We start from the raw sequence: 24009 nt of genomic DNA on the forward strand, positions 1-24009 counted from the left end.
CATAATTAATTTGGCCAGCATCCTCTTGTTGGACCCTTTAGTTTGGGTCCCACTGCTCCCCTGCCTGCTTCTTGCAGTGCAGTGGTGGACACCTTGGTGCCGTGACATATTTGTCCCCTGACATAATTATGTACTTAACATTCCAGAAGCAGAAACTCAGGGTTACCAGGCATGCAAACGTTTAAAGATTTACCAAGTTGCTTTCCAGGAAATGTTACCACCAGCGAGGTTTGAGAAAGCCTGGCTTCCCAAGGGGTCAAGGGGGAAAGATTTCTTTATACTCCACTCTGTTTTAAAAAAGAGAAAAGACTTTGGCTGGTGCCAGACATGGCTTTGACTCCCAGCTCCCCGACTTGCCAGGTGCAGGATACTGAGGGATACATGACTTACCTGAGCCTCCTAGTACCACCGGGTCTTGCCAGCAATGAATGTGGGGTCTTTTTGTGGGAAGGGTGGGCAGAGATTTTCACCTGGGGCCAGGCCAACCCACCCTCTGACCCAGGACAGCAGCAACGGGCTTCTAAGCATGACCCATGACCCCAGCAATGTCGCAAGCCAGTTCCAGTCTCTGTGCCTCCCATTCCCGATGCCACGAACCAGATCCCAGGAGCCGCCCCCACTCAGGAGCCAACTCTGCCCCAACCCTCTTGCTACTTAAGGGAGCGGGGCCCCGTCTGGGCCACTGCGCTGGGAATCCAAGATGAAGCCCTTGGCTGGGGCCCTGCCCTCCCTACTGTTGAGACTGCTGCTCACGTCCACCCCGGGAGCCCTGGGCACCAACCCTGGCCTGGTGGCCAGGATCACTGACAAGGGCCTAGAGTATGGTAAGTAGCTATGGCTGTTGGCTGCACTTGGCTGGACTACTGAGCACTGTCTGGGGACAGCGGGGGACACCAAAGGGGCACTCTCCCTCGGGGTGGTGAGCCAGGGTCTGGCAGCCTTGGCTCCAAGTCTCACCTTGTTGCCCACCCACAGTGCTGCTTGGGCATGTTACTTGTCAGAGTGGGGGTCCGTTACCAGGGAGAAGGATTTGGAGCAAGCATCAATTTGGGAGAAATGGGAGAAAAATTCCAGCATATGGCGCAGGAGAGTGGGAAGTTGAGAAGAGAAGGAGAGCAGCCAGAAGACGGGGAAGTGTGTTATGAGCCCAGCCGCCACCCACTGACTGGGGCAATTCCACCGGAAAGTTCTTGGTAGAGTTTGAAAACATGGGTCTTAAATCTAGAAGACAGACTGGTGGTGACCCAGAGGGGACAGGAGGGAGCCTGCAGGGGTCCTGGGACTGCGTGCCCTCCGGCTCCAGGGGTGGGTAGGTGGCTGCTTCAACGCTCAAAAGTTATCTGGCAGGGACTTTGATGTACATTATATCTCCACTAGAAAGAATGAACAAAAGTAAGATGACTTTTTGAAAAAAGATGTTGAAACAAAGTGTCAGGATTCACCTATCCAGGGGCTAGGTGTTTCTACTCCATGGAACTGAACCAGGGCTCTCCTCACAGTCTTGAGCCTCAACTGCCTAATCTGTTCAATGGGGTAATAACATTTCCCCAGGTAGGGTTGTTGGGAGCAGAGGAAAGGAAATCAGGGAAAGCTTCTTGGAGGAGGTTCAGAGAGGTACAAAAGATAAGGGACACTTGGCCAGGGATAAGGGGTAGCCTTCTGGCAGAAGGACTGGCATGGCCATTCTCTCAAGGGAGCAGTGCCAGCTGGAAAGAGGGGAGGCCCCTGGTCTTCTGTGTATACATGCGCTCCCTGAAGGCAGAATCCTGAATCCTTCATGTATCCCAACAAACAGAGGGTATTAGCAAGTGTTGTTTATATTGAAATCCTAAATCAGGCAAAATTTGCCTTTGGTTCCTTTCCAGTGTGTGATTGATTGTACCATGTTCTCTTAGCATATTGGCTAGAGTTGGACATTTTGGTCCTTTCCATATTTTTAATAACATAAACCCCGCTTTGCCATTCCAGGCATCTACTCAGTGCCTGCCGTGGGCCACGCACCAAGCTAGGAGTGCGTGTCCTCCCCCCAACCCCCTTTGTGCTCTGCAATATCTCCTTCAATCTTCATGCCAGCCCAGTAAAGAAAGTTCTGTTGCCATTGCCATGGAGAAGGCAAAGCTGAAGCCTTGCCCAAGGTCACCCAGCTAGGAAGATGCCGACACCAGGATTCTATCCCTCAGATGTTTACAGTGTCTTCTGCACAGACTAGATGCCAAGAAGGACGGGACAGAGGAACACCCCCCCACCCATGCATACAGCACTCCTCCCCTTGTGGGATTGCTGATGAAGACACCGTTTCCTCACCCATAAACTGGGCACCCACGAAGCAGCACCACGTGAAACGCAGTGATGCTCCTGTTTCTCATGTCACTTTGTACCCAACAGGGGCTCAATAGTCTGTAACTGTCGTTAATGCTTACAAGGAAGTAAGCCTTTCTTCCTAGAGCAGGTGGGAGCCACTGAAGGGTTTAGAGGGGAGGAAGGCCAGGCCAGGCTGACTTGCAGCTTTTTCCTGTCCACAGTGGCCAGGGAGGGCTCAGTGGCTCTGCAGAAGGAACTGCTCAGAATCACACTGCCTGACTTCACCGGGGACTTCAAGATCAAGCCCTTTGGCCGAGGGCACTATGAGTTCCACAGGTGAGGCTCCCTTCCGCTGGGACCCTGAGGTGACTGGGGGTCCGGGTGGGGCTCTGGAGGGAGGGGAGGGAGATTCCCCAGGACATCCCTGCGGCAGTAATGGAGGAGTTCCTCACAACATCCAGAGCAAAGTCCTGGGAGGGGATTAGGTCCTTCCATTTATTCATTCATCCAGAAATACCAACAGAGACCTACTGTGTGACCTGAGCCTCAGTTTCCTTATCTGCAAGATGGGGATGACACTGTGATAATCCAGGCTTCTGTTTGGCCCCTGCATGTCATCCAGAAGAGAAGATAGACATTAAATTTTCAATACCGTAGCGCAACTGTTAGAGCTGAGATTTGTCCATCAGGGGAGTCAAGGAAAGCTTCCAAGAGGCAGTGGCATTGAGCTGAGTCTTCAAAGGATCATTAGACATGAACAGCTGATGCCCAAAAAAAGGCATAAAACACTTGTGGAGGAACAGGAGATGGAGGAGGACAGGAGAGTCACCGCTCAGCACCCCTCCCTGCCCACTACCCTTCATGGCTCCACCATTCTTTCTTTTATTCACTCCATCAGCAAACATTTAGTGAGCACCTACTATGTGCTGGGCATATAAAATGGAACTTGATCACTGTTTTCCCACCAATTGCTCCCACAATATGTGTCATCTTGGTTTGTTTCTCCCAGCATTTCATGTCTTTTCTTGGGGTTTGCCTCAGCCTTCCCTGAATCCGCTCCCCCTACTTGGATCTGTCAAGGGAGAGATGGCCCCCAAAAGGAGTTACAAACCCAAAGGGGTGTGTCGATGTGCCCTATTCCAGATCCCACCCAGGATCGTGAGATTCATGGGCTCTGATCCCAATGGTGAGACTCTGGGCAAATGCAGCTCTTCTGAGTGGTTTTACTTCCCCTTCCGTAAAAAGGGAACAAGAACAGTGCTGTCCCCTCTAGAGGCGCAGGTGACATAGAGGAGACAATGTGTTTAGCATGGCCGCATGGTCAGCACAGAGCACACAGCAGGTGCTCAGGAAGTGGGGGGAGACCCACGGCGACCTGGAGCCAGCTCTGCCAGCCGAGTCCCCACAGGGCGAGAGTGGGGGCGGCGGCGGGGGCTGGAGCAAGATCCCTGCTGCGGCTGCACCCAAGCTGGGGCTGACGTTGTGCTCCCCGTGTCTCTCTCCTCAGCCTGAGCATGCACAGCTGTGAGCTGCGTGGCTCTTCTCTGAGCCCCCTGCCCGGCCAGGGCCTGAGCCTCAGCATCTCTGACTCCTTCATCAGAGTCGAGGGCGAGTGGAAGGCACGAAAAGCCTTTGTGTAAGTAGATTCTGCTCTCAGGCTCTTGGGCCCTTGGCCTTGGCCTTTGTCCCATCCTTCTTGGGACCAACATGTTCCTAGCTCATTGGAGAGGCCACGTGGTGGATGGGAAGAGTGCACAGGGATCTGAGGCCTGGCTCTTGGTTGATTCTGATTCTCTTCCCTTCTCATGCTTCCCTGATGGGGTTGTGGGCGAGCTGAAGGAGAGAATTCTGTATCTTTTTAGTTTGCTTTCCCCAGCAGGAGACCAGAGACAAGAATTCAAGTGTAAGTACTTTATCTGGGAAATGACCTAAAGAAACATCCATGGGGGTGGAGAAGGGAGGTAGGGAGGGAAGGAAATCAGTTGGGCAGCCCACGGGGGACCTCTGGAGACCATGTAGGCAGAACACACCCCTGAGTTTCCCCAACTCAGCCATTATGACCCCTTCCTCCTGTTTGCCGTTGGTCAAAGGCAGCTGGCTCCCAGGGGCATGAACTCCCTAGCATTTTGAACTGACCTCCAGGATCCTTGGATGGAAGGTAGGTCAGTCTGCTTGAGCCACCATACTAAAATATCACAGACTAGGTGGTTTCAACAACACTTCTGGAGGTCCAAAGTCCAAGATCAAGGTGTCAGCAGGCCTAGTTTCTTCTGAGGTCTCACGCCTTGACTTGAAGATGGTGGCCCTCTCGCTGTGACCTCACATGGTCGTCCCTCAGTGTGCAGGCACCCCAGGTGTCTCTCCGTGTCCTCTTCCTAGAAGACCACCAGTCAGAATTCTGGCCCACCCTAATGGCCTCAATTTTTTTTCAAGTTTGTTTAAGTAATCTCTACACCCAACATCGGGCTCGAACTCACAACCCCGAGATCAAGAGCACTGCTCCCCTGACTGAGCCAACCAGGTGTCCCCCTAATGGTCTCAGTGTAATGGCATCAATTCTTCAAAGGCTCTGCCTCCAAAGTAGTCACATGCTGAAGTCCTGGGGTTAAGGCCTTCACCAGACGAATCCAGGGTGGGGGGTTCACAATTCGGCCCATAACAAAAGGGTTGGCCAGCCTTTCCTGGGTGACCTGATCTTACTTATATTCTAGACCTGCACTGTCCAATCCAGTCCTTCTAGCCACGTGTCTCCACTGAGTACTCAAAAAATGGCTGGTACAAACTGATACCCGCTCTAAGTGTGAAACATGAGATTTGAAGGTTCAGTACGAAAAACAACAGAAGAAACCCCATTAGTGGTTTTTATGTCGTTAGGTTGAAGTGACAACTTACGCTATTAAAATTAATTTTACCTCTTTCTTCTTGCCTTTTCGAATGTGGCTCCTAAAAATGTTTTTATTCCCGATGGGACTCACATTCTGCTTCCATCGGACAACCCTGCTGGGGAAAGATGGTCAGGATACAGGTCACTTGTGTAGGGCACATTCATTCCATTTCCACAAAAAGAATCAAGCCAGCCACTCTGTCTGGGCTTTTTTCAGTTAAGTATCTCAAAGATCTATTCGTACGAGCAAATGAAAATCTACCTCATCCTTTTTTTTTCTTTTACCTTTTTTAGCATAATATTTTTATTGAGGTGAAATTCACACACTGTAAAATTAGCCATTTTAAAGTGAACAATTCAGTGGCATTTAATACACTCACAATGATATGCAACCACCACCTCCTTCTAGCGCCAGAACGTTTCCATCCTCCTCCTCCCTCCACTGCCCTAGCCACCGGCAACCACCGATCTATGTTAGTTTTCTATGGATTTGCCGATTTGGGACATCTCATACAAATGGAATAATACAATACGTGACATTTTGTGTCTGGCTTCTTACATTTAGCCTAAGATTTTTGAAGTTCTTCTACATGCATTAGCGCTTTATTCCTTTTTTAAGGATAAGTAATATTTCATTGCGTAGGTAGACCATGTTCATCCTTATTCTTTTTTTTTTTTTTTCTTTTTGAAAGGGGCAGGGCAGGGCAGAGAAAGAGGGAGAGAATCCCAAGCAGGCTCTATAACCAGCACGGAACCCAATGCAGGGCTTGACCTCACGACCTGGAAATCATGACCAAAGCTGAAATCAAGAGTTGGGTGCTTAACTGACCGAGCCACGCAGGCGCCCTACCCTCATTCTTTTTAAGGCTGGCATAGCATAGATGCCTACAACTTAACTGAACCCGTCCCTACCAGCTGACCTTTAGATGGTTTGTCACTTTGTGCTGTGAGCCGAGATGCTTCCATGAGCCGCCCCATGCATATATGTAGGCGGGAAGGCCACAGAGTAGAGTCTTAGAAGTAAAATTCCTAAGCCAACGACGCGTGTGTGAGAGGTTAGACCCCAGCCGTCTATATTCCAGAGGTGATCTCCCCACCACAGCCCCTGGGACCTCTGTTTACCCGCACCTGCTCAAGCTTCAGAGTTTTCATCCATCTGACAGGGGAAAACTGGCATTACTGTTATTTTTATTTTTAATTATATTTTTATTTTATTTTATTACATTTTTAATATGTTTCATATGCTTCTTTCCAATTGAACTTCCTGTTAGATATCTTTGATATCCCCCCCTTTTTTTTCTTTTGGGTTGTTTTGTCCTTTCCTTATTAGTTTGTATGAGCTTGTTCTTTGTGTATTAAGGAATTAGCTCTTTGGCCAGCTTACCATGCAGTCTTTCTTTCTTTTTTTTTTTACTTTGAATATAGTATTTTTTTGGTAAAGATTTTATTCATCCATTTGACAGACAGAGATCACAAGTAGGCAGAGAAGCAGACAGAGAGAGAGGAGGAAGCAGGCTCCCCACCAAGCAGAGAGCCTGATGTGGGGCTCGATCCCAGGACCCTGAGATCATGACCTGAGCTGAAGGCACAGGCTTTAACCCACTGAGCCACCTAGGGGCCCCTGATCTTTTTTTTTTTTTTTTGTCTGTTTACTGAAATTTTAATTTTCTATGCTGGCAAGTTTATCAACCATTTCTTTTAAGCCTCCTTAGAATTGGATTCTATGTAGAAAGGCTTTTGCTCCCCCGTTCGCATCAATAACTGGACCCAGGCTCTCTTCCTGACCTTCTATGTTCTTAATTGTAATAAATCTTTACTTTGTAATAATTTTCCTAATTAAATTTCTGCTCCAGCTCCACTTATTTGGGGGTAAGAATCGAGCTTCATGTTTTACTCCTACATGGTGGCTGATCTTAATCTAGGAATGGTTGATTGCTTCTCTTATTTCCTCCAGGAAACTACATGGCTCCTTTGATGTGCAGGTCAAGGGCATTACCATTTCAGTCAGCCTTGTCTTGGGCAGGGAGCCCTCTGGAAGACCCACCATCACTGCCTCTGGCTGTAGCAGCCACATTCAAGACGTGGAGGTGGACATATCGGGAGGTTTGGGGTAAGTCACCACGGGGACACTGCCCAGCTTGACCCCTGCGTGCAGCCCATCCAGCCCAAGGCCTGGCCTCTGATAAGCACCGATGCCCAGGTATAATGCAGGGGCATATCACAGGCACTTGGAGGTCATTCTCTGGGGGACCCTGCTGAGATTAACAGATACAGGTTCGAGCCAGGAGTACTGGTGGGGACCACCATCAGGTGAATGAAATCTATTAGAGGGAACACAAGGGTGTTTGGCCGAAGAAGAATGTATGGACAATGTACGAGTCTGTGGGTACATATCTCTGAGTCTCAGTTTGCTTAATTAGAAGTATGTGGATTCTCAAGCCTCTCCCCTAAATCCACTGAATCTGATTGGGGCAACAGGGGGTTGGGATGCCAGATACGCTGAGTCAGCAAATGTGTTGGGAGCTGGGACTCTGCATTTTCATCCTGTCCAGGATTTGGAGACACAGCAGGGTCCCAGAATGATGGGGAGGAGGGATCCCTTAGGGACCGGCCTGGTGGGAGGCCAGACCCAAGCTTTCTCAGCTGCCTCACTGAATGTCCCTGCATTCAGTGGCACAGAACTCACCGCCCACTGTGCCTCTCTCCCCAGGTGGCTGTTGAATCTCTTCCACAACCAGATCGAGTCCAAATTCCGCAGAGTACTGGAGAGCAAGGTAGGAATGTCCAAGCTGCTGGCATCTGCTGCGTTACTCAAGGGCCAGGTGGGAGCTCTCACTGGGCTCTGGCCCAGGATGGCCAGGCAGACTGGCCCAGACATATTTAGGCCCAAAGCCCAGAGAGGACAAATCATCTGTCCAAGGTCATGGAGCATGGCCAAGCTGGGGCAAAATGTAGGTTCCTGGACTCCAAGTGTGTTTAGTGAGGCAGAGAATGGTTCAATGTTCAGGCAACGGTAAAACAGCGGGGATGAACAGAGACTCCTGCCCTTCCCTCTCCTTGACCTTGCTCACTGTCTCCCTGCCCTCCCTCCCCCACTGCCCTGCACTCCATAAGGCCAAAAAGGAAATCAGCGCTTAGGTGCCAGCAGACACCAAGCAGGACACTTGGGAAATGTGAGAATTGGAGCTCTGGTTCCTACCTGGGCGTGCTCACGAGCACCTGCCCTGGAGGGGACGGCCGCACAGAGTATCATTTTTTGCCGTTAAAAAAATTATGTGAAATCTCCGAATTTTGGAATCTCTGACTAGAACTAAGAGGATTCAGGTTAACAAATACTCACTTCACCCAAAAATCCCGTTTCTGATCATGGACCTGGAGCTTTGTCTGTAGCAATGACTGCTTCGATGGAGAAAGTCATGAAGGAGGAAAGAGGAACACAGACACACAGACTCTCTCTCTTGACTGGGGCCCACGGACTGGTCTTGTTTTGAGTGCCCCTAATGGTTGAAGTGAGAATAGCAGACAGACCCCACAGATGGGGTGGGGCAGAGTGCATTCTGTTCCTTGTCTTGATCTGGGGTCCCAGGGTCTAGGTGAGCTTAGGAAATAGGACAGCCTCCTTCTTGAGCATCTCATTTCCGTGTTGCCATGCTTTTCTCAGTAGGCCATAATATTCTTCATTGGTGTGGATTTCTACTGCCCTGTTGATGACAGTGCAAAGAAGGATTAGCAATAATATTATATAATAATAGTAATATAGTACAATTAATTTTGATATATACAATTAATTTTGCTTTGATTAGCTAATGTAATTAATGTGATGCAGACTATATCACTGTAACTATTCTTATTTATAACAATGGAGGCTATTTACCGAGCCTGTGGTCTGGCCAGGAGTAGTGTGCTAAGCATTCAACCACTGAATATGCCATCCAGCTTAACCACAACCTTTGAAGAAAGTGCCATTTTCTGTATTTGACCGAGAAGGCTCTAAGCAGTGGAGAAACTTGCCCAGTGGTCACCTTGTTGGTGAGGAGATGGGTCAGCATTCGAACTTCCTAGAAGGCAGAGCAGCTTTGACCAAGGCTTTCTAGGGGCTGGGTGTCTTAGGAAAGATGGAGACCTCCCTGGATCCCTGACCCTTATGGGTCTTCAGAAATTTCCTTCTCCCAGGAAAACAAAGAGCCTGGTACAGACCCTTTCAAATTCCCCACTGATAGTATCTGAGCAGCAGGGTTTAAGAATAACCACTTCCTGCCCGCTTGCTCTTTGAGCCATATAGACTCACTGTCTTAGTCTCCTCACCAACCCCCCACCCCCACCCCGCCCCAAACATCCCTGGGAAGCACTTGGCCTTGTCCCTGTATCCTGTAGATAAGGACTCAAAAGCAGGGAGAGAGTCTGCAAAGGTCACACAGCCAGTAGGGGACTGGACCAGATTTGAACCCTGGTTTGATCAACTTCCCTACGACACCCTTAACCTGCCTCTCTAGGAGGCCCTGTGATGGGTCTGGGACTGAGAGCTGAAAGCCTTCCCTCCCCCATCATTTAGGTCCCCTCAGGGGTGGGGGCTCTTCAGGAAGATCTGGTGGGCCTTTGAAGGAAAAGCAAGGAGGGACTAGTCTCCTTGAGGGCTTGACTGAGGCTAGCAGTTTCCTGGTTCCCATGAAATCAACCGTGACTGTCCTTCACCACACTGAGCCAGCAGCAAAGGGAGACTAAGATTTCACCTCTTGCCTGCCCAGCCCCCAGCATAGAGCTTCCCACAGCTCCATGCTTGATTTGTGTCAGCTCACCCTTTCGCCTGCCCTGAAAATGCCAGCTCCCATGCCCATGGAGCCTTCCTTCCCCCACATGACTCCCCCTCCTTATATACATGGATGCCTCCGCACAGGGGGTGTGACCCCTTAATCAAAACAACTGTGGACTGTGGGGACTCGCACCCACACACGAACAAAGAAACTATTTACATGTAAATCCAAATGTTTTAAGATACAGTAAATATAAATCCATTTGTCATCTTTTGACATAGAAACTGTCCTTTGAAAATAGTTTCCTGGTTGACATTGGACATTGTCTTTCGCGCACGAAACATTGATCTGTTACAAATGCCAGCTCAGCTTTCTTTAACCACAATGAGAATTCAAAGACATTTACAAAGAAATCCCTGGTGCAGAATCCTTCTAGATTTTCATGATTTTTTTCCTCCTAAGCCTTTTCTTGTGCACACTGGGAAATTTCTCTAAGCAGCTCACCTCTCCCAAGTACTTAGGTTTTCTCGGTCGTATTTCACTGGTTTACACAAGAAATATTCTGAGTGATTACAAGAGCATGTATAGCCAGCAGCTTTGGGAACACGTATTTCCTCTTCTTGAGAAACATGCCGTGTGCCTACCATGCGGTGGCCTCCAGGACACGGGAAACATGGAATACGGATGGGTCCCAGCCAACCTGTGAACCGATGGCATTTCAGAAGTACCTACTAAGTACACACCTATGGGCTGGCTATTTCTACTGGCCGACTAGTTCCTCTATTCAAGTCTAAATTCTAGGGGAGGGGCAGCACCTCCCAAACGAAAGTATCTTTCAAGGTGAATTTCAGGCAGCGCCTCCAGCCAAAGTGCCCGACCCGGCTGGGTAGCTGACTAACTCAGATATCCAGCGCCAGGATCAACTTGGAGATGTCCAGATGGACCCTATTGAGGTCCACATGGGGACCTGCGTGTTTTTGATCATTTCTATTCCCTGGCACATGGCATATGTGAGCACTGATACATTTTTGTAGAATCGATCAATGGGTTAATATATGAAAGACAATGACTAGAGCAATTAGCACAGTGGCAGACCAAAGCCAGCAGCGGGGGTTGGGGAGGGGGGGACCCACTCAGGCTTTCTCCTGCCGTGTTTTTCAGGTTTGCGAAATGCTCCAGAATTCGGTGACCTCGGACCTGCAGCCTTATCTCCAAACTCTGCCAGGTAGGCTACCCCACCCATGCGGGGGACACTTTATTAATTTATATATAATCAGATAAGCATGTTATAAAACATTAAATGGGGCAGCAGTGTAGAAAGTAATAATGTAAAGTATCCTTTTCTCCCCAGATTTCCTTCCAAGAGGTAATAATCTCTGTTTGGGGTGTCAGCTCTCAGATATTTTCTTTCATATATAAAAATATAAGTAGGGGTGCCTGGGTGGCTCAGTGGGTTAAGCCTCTGCCTTCGGCTCAGGTAATGATCCCAGGGTCCTGGGATCGAGCCCCGCATCCGTCTCTCTGCTCAGCAGGGAACCTGCTTCCCTTCCTCTCTCTCTGCCTGCCTCTCTGCCTACTTGTGATCTCTGTCTGTCAAAAAAAGTCAATAAAATCTTTTAAAAAAATTTAAAAAATGAATAAAAATGTAAGTATACATAATAATACAAACATACATTCATTATATATTCCTTTTGTTCATGAGTACACATGCCTATGTCAAATTATGAGTATGTATCAGTCTATACATAGTAGACATTGTTTCTTTTGTAACTTGTATACCTTGCACATCTTTCTGTATTAGCACACATAAATTTATCTCATTTTTTAAAAAAAACTTTTTGGGGTACCTGGGAGTCTCAGTCAGTTAAGCATCTGCCTCCAGCTCAGGTCATGATCTCAGGGTCCTGGGATGCAGCCCTGTGCTGGACTCCCAGCTCAGCGAGGGGTCTGCTTCTCCCCCTCCCTCTTCCTCTGCCATTCTCCCTGCTCATTCTCTCTCAAATAAATAAATCTTTTTTTAAAAAATGAAACTTTTTGTGGGGTTTTATAGAGAGAGAAAAGTGCTCAAGTCATAAGTGAACAGTTTAAAGAATTTTGCCGAACTGAGCACAGGCACGTTCCCGCTCCCAGAGCAAGAAACAGAACATGATGGGGCTTTCAGAACTCCTTCACGGGAGCTCCTGCCGCAGGTCCCCACTGAAGGAAGACCGCTATCCCAACTTCTTCCAACAAAGATTAGTTTTGCCCGCTGTGGGCAAATGGCACCACGCCATATTTCAGGTCTTCTATCAAGAGCAGAAAGTTTTCTTGGCTCTACTTTAAAGATGAAGTTGATTCATATTGCTGCATGGAGAGTGAGAGTTCATTCATTGTCCTTGCTGGACGCCGCTCCACAGTGTGGGTGTCCCTCCCTTTATTTATCCATTCTGCTGTTGAAGCCCATTTGGGGAGTTTCACTTTGGGACCATTATGGGTGGTGCTTCTATGAATATTCTAGTACACATGGACACATGTCTTTGGGTATATACCTGGGACAGCGACAGCAAGCTCACGTGACAGCTACAGGTTCTGCATGACCAGATCCTTCCGGTTTTCCAAGGTGATTGCAAAAGACTTGGTTTTAGTAGCTGTGTAGTTCCATCGTACATGTAATTGCATCATACGGATGTGTCTGAGGTATTCTGTGATGCCCTGGCCCCTGGGCCTCCCACTCGCTCGTTGGCAGCTGTCTTTCAGGGAAGGCCCAGACAGGCCCAGACAGCCTAGTGCATGGGACATAGGACTCTTATTCCCCTAGGGCTTTGAAGGGGAGTTTCTGGGCCTTCTGGACATGGCCTGACCTTCCTGGTTATTTGGTCTGTGTTGATAAGAGGCAAGTTTTCCCGAAGATCAAGGCTTCGGTTGGAAACTGGGGAATAATTCCCTTGATTGGAGAATTCTCCCCATTCTGTGGCTTCTTTGGCATGAAGATGTGGAGGACTGCCAGACCTGGGCTCCTCCTGCCTTCAGATGTGTGTGCATGCGTGTGTGTGTGTGAGAGAGCATGTGTGTGTGTGTGTGTGTGAGAGAGAGAGAGAGAGAGAGAGAGAGAGACCCTGGAAACCACTCAGGCCCCAGGCTGAGCATACCACCCCCTTCATGGCTAACCCACCAGTGGGACAACAGAAACATGTCCTCTCTTTCTTGGAGGAACATCTTTTTGCTCCAGGGCTGGGCTGGGTAGAAGGTCTTAAGGCAGAGGGGCAGGGGCCCCTGAAGAAAGTCGCAAGAGTGTGGATCAGTCAGAGCCCCCATCACCTGGCTTCTAATTCTTCCCCTCTCCTGGCTCACAGTCACAACAGAGATCGACAGTTTTGCTGGCATTGATTACAGTTTAATGGAAGCCCCTCGGGCAACAGCCCAAATGCTGGACGTGATGTTTAAGGTGAGAGTCCTAGAGCAGGGGTGTGGGTGGGTTCGGCCCCAGCAGAGCATACCCTCGAGGCCAGCCCTTACTTGGGGCCTCCTCTCTCTCTGGCTTCAGATGTCTTCATCTCCCCAGGGGCTCTGGCTGTGTTGAGGGCAGGGCAATATGGAGTGGTGGGGAGTGCTTCAAGAGCCAGGGATCCAACAGGTGTCTTACAAGCCTTCAGCCTTGAAACCCTCCCTCTTCTTCTCCTTCATCTTGACCATTACATAGGTAAGGTCAATCAGAACTGGGCAAGGAGGTGCAAAGGGTAATAATGGGTTAAAAATGCCAAAGCTGGGGAGCTTTTCTTTTAAAGATTCTGGACACACAACACTTTGATGTGTTGTGTTTTAATGGTAGAGTTTCGGGCAGTGACTTTCCAGCACCCCCTATTCAGGCTGTATAAGCAACTGCCTAGCTCAGATGTCCAGCACTGGGGTAGACTTTGAAAAGTTCAAATGCATCCTATTTCTCTCTCCAGGGTGAAATTTTTAGCCGTGGTCACTATTCCCCAGTCTCCTTCCTTGCTCCTGTCATGAGCCTTCCTGAGCAACACGACCGAATGGTCTACTTTGCCGTCTCTGATTATGTCTTCAACACAGCCAGCTTGGTTTATCATGAGTCCGGATACCTGAACTTCTCCATCACAGATGACATGGTGAGGATGATGACAGAAAAACACGCACAAATGACAGGGTGGCCTGTGCTTCCTTCTTTCCTTTCCACCCCATTTATATCAATGAAGTAGGAAGTTATTGAGAAGAACGATTCAGACAAAGAAATATATAAATTGGCACAATTTCCCTTTTCTCTTCAGCTCGAGTCAAAAATCCTCTCTCCGTTAGAACTGTGACTGTGACTTCTTTGTCTGGGTTTTACTTTTGCCCCCATCTAGACCTGTTGTTCTAATTCATATTTTCCTTCATGCTTAGTTTGTAGAGGCTTTAAAAAAAAACACTTAAAAATTTAGTAAATGAAGCAGGTTAATGGATACACTAATAAATGCATAAAGTTATACTGAATAGGAAATGAAAGCAAGTTAAAAATGAAAACACTATTATGAAAACACTGTGCCCATAGTTTATTTTTTTAAAATAAAGTATCTATTTGGAAACTACCTTGTAACCAAAAGAAAAAAGGTCCATGATTTAGTGATTCATGGTGAAAGGAGACAGTCTTTCTAGAACGTGCCTCTGAAACAAGAGTCTCAAACAGAGCTTTGTACAAGGAATATTAAAATTTTAAGTGGATTGCATCTTTAATAATTCTCCGGTTTCTTTAATATTCCTGGGTTTCAGAAAATTATTTCTTATAACTTTTTGTAAAGCTGAGGCCTCGTGAACAACGTCAGGATGATGAGAGCAACAGCGCAGACCCATTGTGTGGTCCAGCTGGCCCTGATGATAGATGGGGTGCCATCTAGTGGGTGGGCAGATTGGCTTGTGGTCTTTGGGGTGATTTCTCACCTTTGTACACAGGCCTTTTATTTCTATTATCATGTCTGAGCAAGTCACCCCACCTGTGATGCAGTCCTTTCTTTTAGTGGACTGGGTCATAATAGCTGTGTTTTATAATAGCTGTGCGCTGGGTCCCATGTAGGTGTTGTGTGCACACCGTCCCATTCAGCCCTCAAGAACCTAATAGGCTCAGAGAGGTGAAGGGACTGGCCTGTGACCACATAGCAACATAAGCCAGGAACCATACCTAAGTCCTTATGACTGCAAATCTCACTCTCGGACCCTCTGTGCACGTCCCACATGTCATCTGTGTCCCAGGAGAGCAGCCGAGGCCCTGGCAACTGGTGTTTGCGGTGAGTGCAAGACAGACATCTCACTGTTGCTATGGTAACCCATGTAGTCAAGAGCCGCAGTCTTGAGCATCCTCCTCCCACCTCCCCAACTTTCGGCGGGAGCGCCCTAAACTACGTGTCTCTTTGCTGCAGGTTCCCCAGGGCTCTAACATCCGGCTGACCACCAAGTCCTTCCGCCCCTTCGTCCCCAGGGTAAGTCTTTACTCAGACCTCCACAGGTACAAGCCAAGCCCACTAGCCTCCAGGGTTTTCCTTTTAAAACCACGGAGATTCTCTCAGCTTAACCAAGAGTCAGAAGGCTGGCAGTGAGTCCCCCAGGGAAGGCAAGGTCTTCCTGCTGCTGGCTTTGGGGCCCCTTCTCTCCAAAGCCCAACAACAGAGGGCTGAGCCCGGTGTCTCTGGGTACATGAGTCGCCCAGTATTTCACCAATGATATCTGAAAAATCCCAGGGAATGCCAACATGTCCCGCCAAATGCACCCTAATTAATAACATCAGACAATTACAGAAAACACACTAGGGACCAGGCATGGTTCTTGGTGCTTTAAAAATTATGTTTTGAAAGGATAATAAATTCTCATGGTTCAACATCCAAGAGACATAAAAGGCTCTAGAGTGGAAGATTTCCCATTCACTCCTGGCCCCTAACCACCCAGTTCCCAACCAAAGCCTACCTCCTTCTGGGGATATTTTATGTATATGCCAACAACTGCTGTGAATATTTTCCATTTTTGTACGCAAATGGAGGCATATCAAACACACCAATTTGTACCTTACTTTTTTGCCTTACTGCTCCGGGAGCTCATTCTGCAGAAGTAGAAAGGAAGATTCCTCACTCGTGTTCTCATGAGCATCCAGCCTGCCATCGTACGGACTCATCATTGTTGGCTTAGCCAGTCTCCCAGGAAGGACCCATGGTTGTTTCCAGCAGTTGCTACAGCAACTCTGTCATCACGGAGCTAAGTTCATCATTTAATCCCACAGAAATCCATCTGTCCTCTCCCACACCTTCCCAGTTCCCCTGCCCCAGATGCGTTTCAGACAGGCAGTCATGTTGAATATCCAAGGCTTGACAATACCCATCCTGCCCTTGACTCAACAATTCCACTTCTAGGAATGTACCCGCTCCCCACAAAATAGCCAAGGGTACTCACAGGAGTGGTCATTATAAGGGCAAAACCTTGGAGACCACTTGATGCCCAGTGTGGTTAGATCAGTTAGAGTGCCCATGCCTGATGGAACCCAATGCAGCCATGAAAACTCCAGATGCCTGACAAGACAAGATCTCCAGGTGCACCATTAAGAGAAAAACGAACAGAGTGTTTTGTGAAAATAAAATCAATCGAAAAGCATTCTCAGCTTTCTCTGACTCCCTCGGGATTCCCCTGGCAAACCTGCATGTTTCTTTCTCTTGACATAATATTCTCATTCTGCCCCCAGTTAGCCAGACTGTACCCCAACATGAACTTGGAGCTCCAGGGAGCAATGGCCTCTGCCCCATTCCTGAACTTCAGCCCTGGGAATCTGTCCTCGACCCCCCTGATGGAGATTGAAGGCTTTGTGCTCCTGCCCAGCTCCGTCAAGGAGCCTGTCTTCCGGCTTGGTGTGGTAAAGCTCAAAGCCTTTGCAAATGCTGTTCCCTTTTTCTGCATGCTCTTCCCCCATCCTTCAGATCTCAACTTCAGTATTGCTTCCTCGGAGAGGACTTTTTTGATTGCCTCTTACCACCTTAGGCTCCCTGTCATCTTTTTTTTTTTTTTTTTCTTAAAGCACGCTATTGTTTTCCTGCATAGCATTTATTATAAGGATGCTTACGTAACTGTTTGCAGGTTTATTTGCTTAATGTTTGTATCTCCCACTGAGATAGGGCTATTATTGGGAGGAAGGCATAAGGGTCTTGGACTTGTTTGCTCTGCATCTATATCTGACCCCTGAAGACTACATTTCCCAGGCTCCCTTGGACTTTGACTTCTAATAAAGCTAGCCAATGGAAAACAGTGTCAAGAGGGCAGGAGGAAGGAAGAAGCCTGAATATCTCTTCCTCTGTCTTTGTCCTGGACAGAGGCTCAGGCAGTGATTCTGTCACTTCCATTGTGGTTCCCTAAACCCCAATCCCTCCTCTGTTCTTCCGGTCCTGGGTTGGAAGCTACCTCCTTCCCCTGCTGGTCTCTAAGTTACCCCTCTAGCTCTCTTTGGCTTCTCCGCAATTCCATCGCTTGTGTAAGCACTTCCCTATATGAAAGTCCCTCTGGGTTAAATATTGAGAGGGTTCTCTCCTTTCTCAATGGACTCTGTCTAACAGTAAAGGGATTCTGAGTCCTTTAGGGTTCCTGCTCACTGAATGGAGAACTTTACTCTTTTGTGTCAGGTTTGAAACTCAACAAGACAAATTTCTGGAAGGGTAATTGCTCCTAGATACTATATATGCAATTTGATATTGTTGTTATTGTTGTCGAATTTGTTGTTATTAATATGTTATAAATTTTAAAATATTATTAATATTATTTTTATTATTATCACCACTAGGACAGACTCTTAGCTGTGAGGTAGCTAGAAATGAACCCTTTAGAGATCTCCAGGGATAGGCACTCTACACCTCTTGGTTGTCTGTCTGTTCAAAGTTCAGTCACTATCATAGTCACCAACTTCAAGTAAAAAATGTTCAAGTCCAAGTTCAAACATGTATTGAGTACTTAATGATGAACCTTCTGGGAGTCTACAGTTAGGGAACAAGTTCCTGCTTTAACTTACCAAGTTGTTTGTTTAAAGGAAACAGCTGGTCCTAATAGTTATCCTTCCTATATGTGACAGGCTTTCTCATTTAGTTGTTTTTTTTAAATATTTTTTATTGATTTTTATTTATTTATTTGACAGAGATCACAAGTAGGCAGAGAGAGAGGGGGAAGTGGGCTCCCTGCTGAGCAGAGAGCCCAATGCAGGGCTTCATCCCAGGACCCTAGGATTATGACCTGAGCTGAAGGCAGAGGCTTTAACCCACTGAGCCACCCAGATGCCCTGACTGCCTTTCTCATTTAAACCTGTTTTCTTCTACTGGAATTTCCAGGCTACTAACGTGTCTGCCATGTTGACCTTCAACACCAGCAGGATCACTGGGTTTCTGAAACCGGGAAAGTAAGTCAGCCTCCTGCCCCCGTGGAGACACTCAACTGGGCTCCTTCCATCTGGACATTGTAGCTGATTCTCTGTAGCTGGGGGTAGGGATGGGAGCAGATCTTCTTCTCAATGTTAGGGATCCATCACTGGGGAAGGAAACTTGAATTTTACCTCAGTTAGCTCAATTCTTTTCCCCCACTGGCCGTGCCTCCAAAACGTCCTTTCTGCCTAATTCCCATTACTTCCAAATTTCTAAAGAGTTTACTAATACTGCTTTTTCTTATTTTTGACATTAGCCATATTCACTTTCTGATATACACGACCCATGTCCCCTCTGTGAGTCTTCCCAGTAAGGTTGCATCGCTGATTTTGGTTCTTGGTCATCTTTCTCAGTCCCATTCCTACACCATCCTTGGTTCTGTGTCTTCTTAAACCAGAGCCTCCTTTCTGGGGACCCCCTCATTGCTTGGTGTCCCATGGGCATCATGTCCGCCTCTCTGACTTTTCCCTGATTTGTTATAGGATACAAGTGGAACTGAAAGAATCTAAAGTTGGAGTGTTCAATGTAAGTAATCATTGCTTTTATTTATGAAGTGATTAAGGTGTTAACTAATTTAGTGTGTTTCCTAAGCAATGCTATGGCACCTGTAGAAGAAAATAGAAAAGTGAGAAGAGCTACTCTCTGCCGTAAAAAGTGTAGGTCTTGAGGGCATGAAACAAGGGCCAAGGAACAGTTACATTGCAATAGAAGATATGTTATAATTAAATTGTCTGTCGGACAGAATTATTTTAACTACAAGAATACAAAGCCAACTAAAAGTGCCCTAAGCCAACAGGAAGAATTTATAGGGTCATAAAACTAAAAAACAAATTAAAAAACAAACTAAAAAACAAATTAAAAATGAGGTGTCAGGCACAGCTGGATCTAGGTGCTCAAATTAGTGCATCAAGAATCTCTCCCCATCTCTCCTCTTTGCTTTCATCCATGTTGACTTCATTCTCTGACTGATTTTTCCCACTGCTAGAAAACATCAGCATTTTGTAGTTTAATTTTTTTTAAATTTAGATGTTAGCTCTCATTAAGTGAATCTGAGTCATGTGACCATTCTTTAGCCAATCACTGTGGCTAAAAATTGGACAAGGCCAGTTGACCAAACATGGGTTTCATCTACACTCTGGGAGCCAGGATGTGTGGTCCTAAGCCACATAGACTGAGCTTGGAAAGGAGAGTTCCCCAGGGGAAAATTGGGACTCTGTTATTAAAAGAAGAGGAATTAATCGCTGGCCTGGCTGAACCAAGAAGTGATTTCCACCAGGAGGAACAAGTGGCAAAATGGATGGCCCCATATTGAAGTAAGAAAGACAGTGGGAAAATCAGTGTGGGCTTATGTGATCAGGGAGAAATTTCTGACAAGAAGGAAGACGGGGTGATGATAGCTCCTCCTCACAGGCCAAGGAGGAGATGGATAGACCTTAACCTCCAATAATTGTCTTCCTTTTTACCATCCTGCCCATACCGACCCCTCTGGCCAGCCTCCCCCTGCCCTGCCCTGCACTGCCCAGACCCTCCCTTACTGACTTACGAAACAGAAACAACCACATAAACTGTGGAGAGAGACGCTGCCCACAGGGTTCCCAAAGGATGACCCCTTCCAGGGATGAAGGAGGAAATGAATAATTACACACTAATATTGCATCTGTACATGGCATGTATAAGTGTCCTATGAGGTAAAACATTCATATGTAAAGATTCACAAGAAGTCATCTTATCACGTGCTCAGAACATGGAATGCCAAAAGCAGGAACTATAGAATCAGATAAATCTGGGCTCAAATTCTGCCCCTGCTTCCCCATTTCTAAATGTCACTTTTATTCTGTGGGCCTTGGTTTTCTGGTCTGGAATGGGGGTAGTAATATCAACTTCAAAGGGTTATTGTGAAAACTGAGTCAGGTGTATATGTAATGATCTGAGCCCTATACCAGCTACATGGTGAGTGTTATAAAGTTGTAGTTCATAATTTTGGTTTTGAATTTTTTTAAAGAAATTATTACATAAGTAAATTGGGAAAATATTATGTGGAAAAATTAAACTGTGAAAAAAAATTAAAGATAAAGCTAAGTCAAACCTTGACGTTCTTCCTAGAGGGAAGACAGTTGTGTGTATAATCTTCCAAGGGTTTCTACCCTTTTGTACACAAATAAATGTGTTTCTTAAAATAGTTTTATAATATAAAACAGTAGCATGATGTAGGCATCTTTCTGAAATTCGCTTTTTCCAGTCTTATTTGCCATGTCGCCACATGCAGACAGGGGGACGTTTATTGGTGGGCAAAATAGCACATGTGATCACGGTGTATCTCTCCTGTTCTCCACCAGGTGGAGCTGTTGGAGGCGCTACTCAACTACTACATTCTCAACACCCTCTACCCCAAGGTCAATGGTAAGAATCACGAGGGATTTTTCCATGTCAAGAACAGTGCTCTTGAGGGAAGAGGAGCTGAGCTTGGAGATGGGAAACAGGGCTTTCCTGGAGGCTGAGTGACCTTGGGTTAGTCAACTGCCCTCTTTGAGGTTCAGCAGCCTATGAGATGAGAGTTTGGAAGGTGGTCTCCTCTTCCTCAAGGGCTCTAGTGAGGGTTAGAAACTGAGGGGGCTCTTTGGGGCAGAGGAAACCTCCTCCTAAGAGAGAAGGAGGGACTCACAGAAGTGTGCCCCCCTATGCCCTGAAATGGCAGGTAAAAGACTAAGGACCAAGCTAATATAGCAGGCACAGGGCAGCCCATCTCTGAATTCACATTTCCCAGTCAATGGCCAACTCCCTAGTCAGAAAATAAAGCATCAAGCTCTAAACACCATTTCTATGAACCCCTGCTTCATTTGGCCACAACAGAAAGCAGGATGAGAGTGAGGGCAGAGAGCAGGTGCCTACGAGCTTCTTACCATGACTATCTGCCTCCCCATACCTCCCACTCCTCCCATATAGCACCAGAGCTGGGAGCTCAGGCTCCTGGAGCAGGCTGCCAGGGTTGAAATCCCAGTTCTGGCTGTGTGACCTAGGACAAGTTAGTTGGCCACTCTGTGCCTCAATTTCCTTATCAGTAAAGTGGAAATAACAATCTTACCTACCTCATAATCTTCAGTGATCTTTAAATGGGAATACACTGTGCACAGAGTTGGACGAGGGAAACTTCTTTTTTTCTATGACTTTATTTATAATTATTATTTATTTACAAATCTCTCTCCGTGCTATGCCTCAACCTCCAGAGAAGTTGGCAGAAGGTTTCCCCCTTCCTCTGCTCAAGGATATTCAGCTCTATGACCCTGTTCTCGAGATCCACAAGGTCAGTGGGTTCTGGCGGGCTTTTGAGGAATTGGGGAGGGGGGCGATTGGTTTGTTTTCCAGGTTCAGAGGCCGTGGCTCAGTGGATGGGACTCAATCCAGCGCGGCCGCTCAGAAAGGGGAGGAAGGCCCCAGGCACGCTAGATGCCATGCAGCCACCCACGTGTCCTTCAGCTGCGGCACCCCTCCTCGGGCAGCTGGCATTGGACACAGCCTGTGCTGCACTGCCTTCCACGCCCCACCCCCGTGGGTGACCTGAGGGAACCGCAACACCAGCTCAGTTTGAAAACACTGTCGTGGCAACAGCACAGGCTCTGAGAGCCATTCGGAAGCTTTGAAAATTTCTTCTAAATTCTTTTTTTTAAGATTGCATTTATTTATTCGTCAGAGAGAGGGAGAGCACAAGCAGGATCATGACCTGAGCTGAAAGCAGACACTTAACCGTCGGTTAACAGAACCATTAACAGACCGACAGTTCGAGCCATCAGAGACATCATTTTCTGAACCATTTCCAGACTAAGGAATACGTCTGAGTCTTTGCTCTTCACGCCACGGTTCTGATCGAGCATTTTCTGGTGTGTCTGTGCCCGTGGTTCAGGTTATTTTTCTAGAATAGCATCTGTAAGGAGGGATGACTGGGTTGGGAGCCCTGTGAGCAGTAAAGGAGATGCTGGGTTGTGTCTGGGACATCAGCAACCTCCAGCAAGTAACAGCTGCTAAAAACAGGGAAGGGCAGGGTGCCTGGGTGGCTGTCAGTTAAGCATCTGCCTTCAGCTCAGGTCATCGCAGGGTCCTGAGATCAAGTCCCACATCGGTCTCCCTGCTCAGCAGGATAATCTGCTTCTCCCTCTCCACTGCCCCTCCCCAAATTGTGTTCCCTCTCTCTCAAATAAATAAGTAAAATCTTTAAAAAAAAAAAATGAAAAGACAGGGAAGGGCAGCAGTGTGGTCAGGAACATGGACACACTGACCCACTACTCTATTTGAAAGACAAATATCCAGTGTCCTTTTGGACCCAAGGATGCTCAACATCCTACTGCTGAGAGTTCACAAGGAGTCAGACAGCTGGTTAATTGAAGTAAGGACCAACAATTCATGCAGCTGGCCTCAGCTGGGCATGAGAAATCATCAGAAGATTTATTATAGACTCTTATGTTCAGTAGACTTTTGAGGTCATTTGTTTGACCCGCAAAGGCAAGGGCTGGATCACTGTGGGAGAGAATTGGACTTTGGCTCGGGTTCAGAGTTCCCGCCCCTTCGGGTGATGGAAACTTCCAAGGAGGTAGGAGTGTAAACCTCAGTGGTGCACAATTTTGTGTTATTTGCGAGGGAGAGAAAATTTAAGTGACACAAAGGACATTTATGGGGCCTGCCTGGAAGCTGCAGCTTGGGAAATGACAGATAAATTGCCACCTTAGAGAAGGTGGCTGGAAAAAGCTGTGCTTTGTGGAGACCTTAGGGATGGAGGCACGTTTGAGATTTATGCCCTGACTTGGTTTCTGGCAGAGCTCACGCTTCCCCAGACGTGGGCCTCCCTTTATACTGGAGATGAGTCTTTTTTGGCGTAAGGAGTACTTTCCCGATGCTATCCTGTCTTGTCTCTCCTAGGACTTCCTGTTCCTGGGCGCCAACCTCCAGTACAAGAGAACCTGAGGGCCAGGACCCAGTTGGGGTGTGGAGCCCACAGCTGGACTGGCAAATTGCGTTTCCAGATGTACAGCATTTTCCCGGGGATTCTGGGAAGATGAAGACTTCTCTGTTCCCAGCTCTGGGGCAGAGGTCCACCTGGTGTCTGCCCCTGCACTGGGCACTGTGTACTGTGGGAGCCGGTGCACCCACACCCTTTCTGCCTCTGGGCTTCCCAGCCCCCACCTCACCTGGGAGAGACCATCTCCCTGGGCTGGTCTGTACCCTCTTTAAGGGCAGGCATCATCTTTTTGAGCACCATCTGATCTCTGTACCTGGCACTGAGTAGATCCTCAATAAATATTTATTGAATGGTTCAATGAAGGAACCACTTGGTACTCTAGCTGAACCTCCCTACCGCCTGGCCTCTTTTGTCTGCGGGTTCTTTGGAGGGTCAGCCCCATCCGTGGTCTCACAGAGGCCCACCCAGCCCTGGATCTGGCTCTGAGGCCCTCTCTGGAAGGTGCTTGACCACCGCAGTGCAGGGGCAGCTCATGGGCTCACTTCGGTGTGTGCTCCCTCCCTCTCTCCCTGCCTGCTGCAGACAAGGGAACCGGTGGGCCTCCCAGAGCAGAAACGCAAGCTCCTGCTGCTTTCCCCCATTGAAACGGCCGTAAATTAGGAGGAAATGGATCCCTCTAGGTTTTTGGTCTGACCCAGATAAAGAGTTCATCCA

At 47.6% G+C, this 24009-nt stretch overlaps 1 protein-coding gene across 1 annotated transcript; it reads left to right on the forward strand.

Moving 5' to 3' along the window:
• Window positions 1–627: 627 nt before the first annotated feature.
• Window positions 628–23655, forward strand: LOC123926858 (lipopolysaccharide binding protein). Its single transcript, XM_045981145.1, has 15 exons — window positions 628–824; window positions 2523–2637; window positions 3809–3937; window positions 7140–7295; window positions 7896–7959; window positions 11098–11161; window positions 13269–13360; window positions 13866–14042; window positions 15327–15386; window positions 16634–16801; window positions 18258–18325; window positions 18830–18872; window positions 20684–20747; window positions 21572–21648; window positions 23256–23655. Exons 1-15 carry the CDS (start codon window positions 701–703, stop codon window positions 23298–23300), a joined length of 1446 nt encoding a protein of 481 aa, XP_045837101.1. The 5' UTR covers window positions 628–700; the 3' UTR covers window positions 23301–23655.
• Window positions 23656–24009: the final 354 nt, after the last annotated feature.

This window comes from Meles meles, chromosome 16 (assembly GCF_922984935.1).
Source record: "Meles meles chromosome 16, mMelMel3.1 paternal haplotype, whole genome shotgun sequence".
In the NCBI taxonomy this organism is placed as follows: Eukaryota; Metazoa; Chordata; class Mammalia; order Carnivora; family Mustelidae; genus Meles; species Meles meles.

Bases quoted from the DNA above. Each gene is read 5' to 3' on its own strand.
- LOC123926858 (XM_045981145.1), top strand. From the start codon at position 701: ATGAAGCCCTTGGCTGGGGCCCTGCCCTCCCTACTGTTGAGACTGCTG. The intron at 16,802-18,257 runs GTAAAGCTCAAA...TGGAATTTCCAG, and splicing joins CTGTCTTCCGGCTTGGTGTG to GCTACTAACGTGTCTGCCAT. The intron at 21,649-23,255 runs GTCAGTGGGTTC...TGTCTCTCCTAG, and splicing joins CTGTTCTCGAGATCCACAAG to GACTTCCTGTTCCTGGGCGC.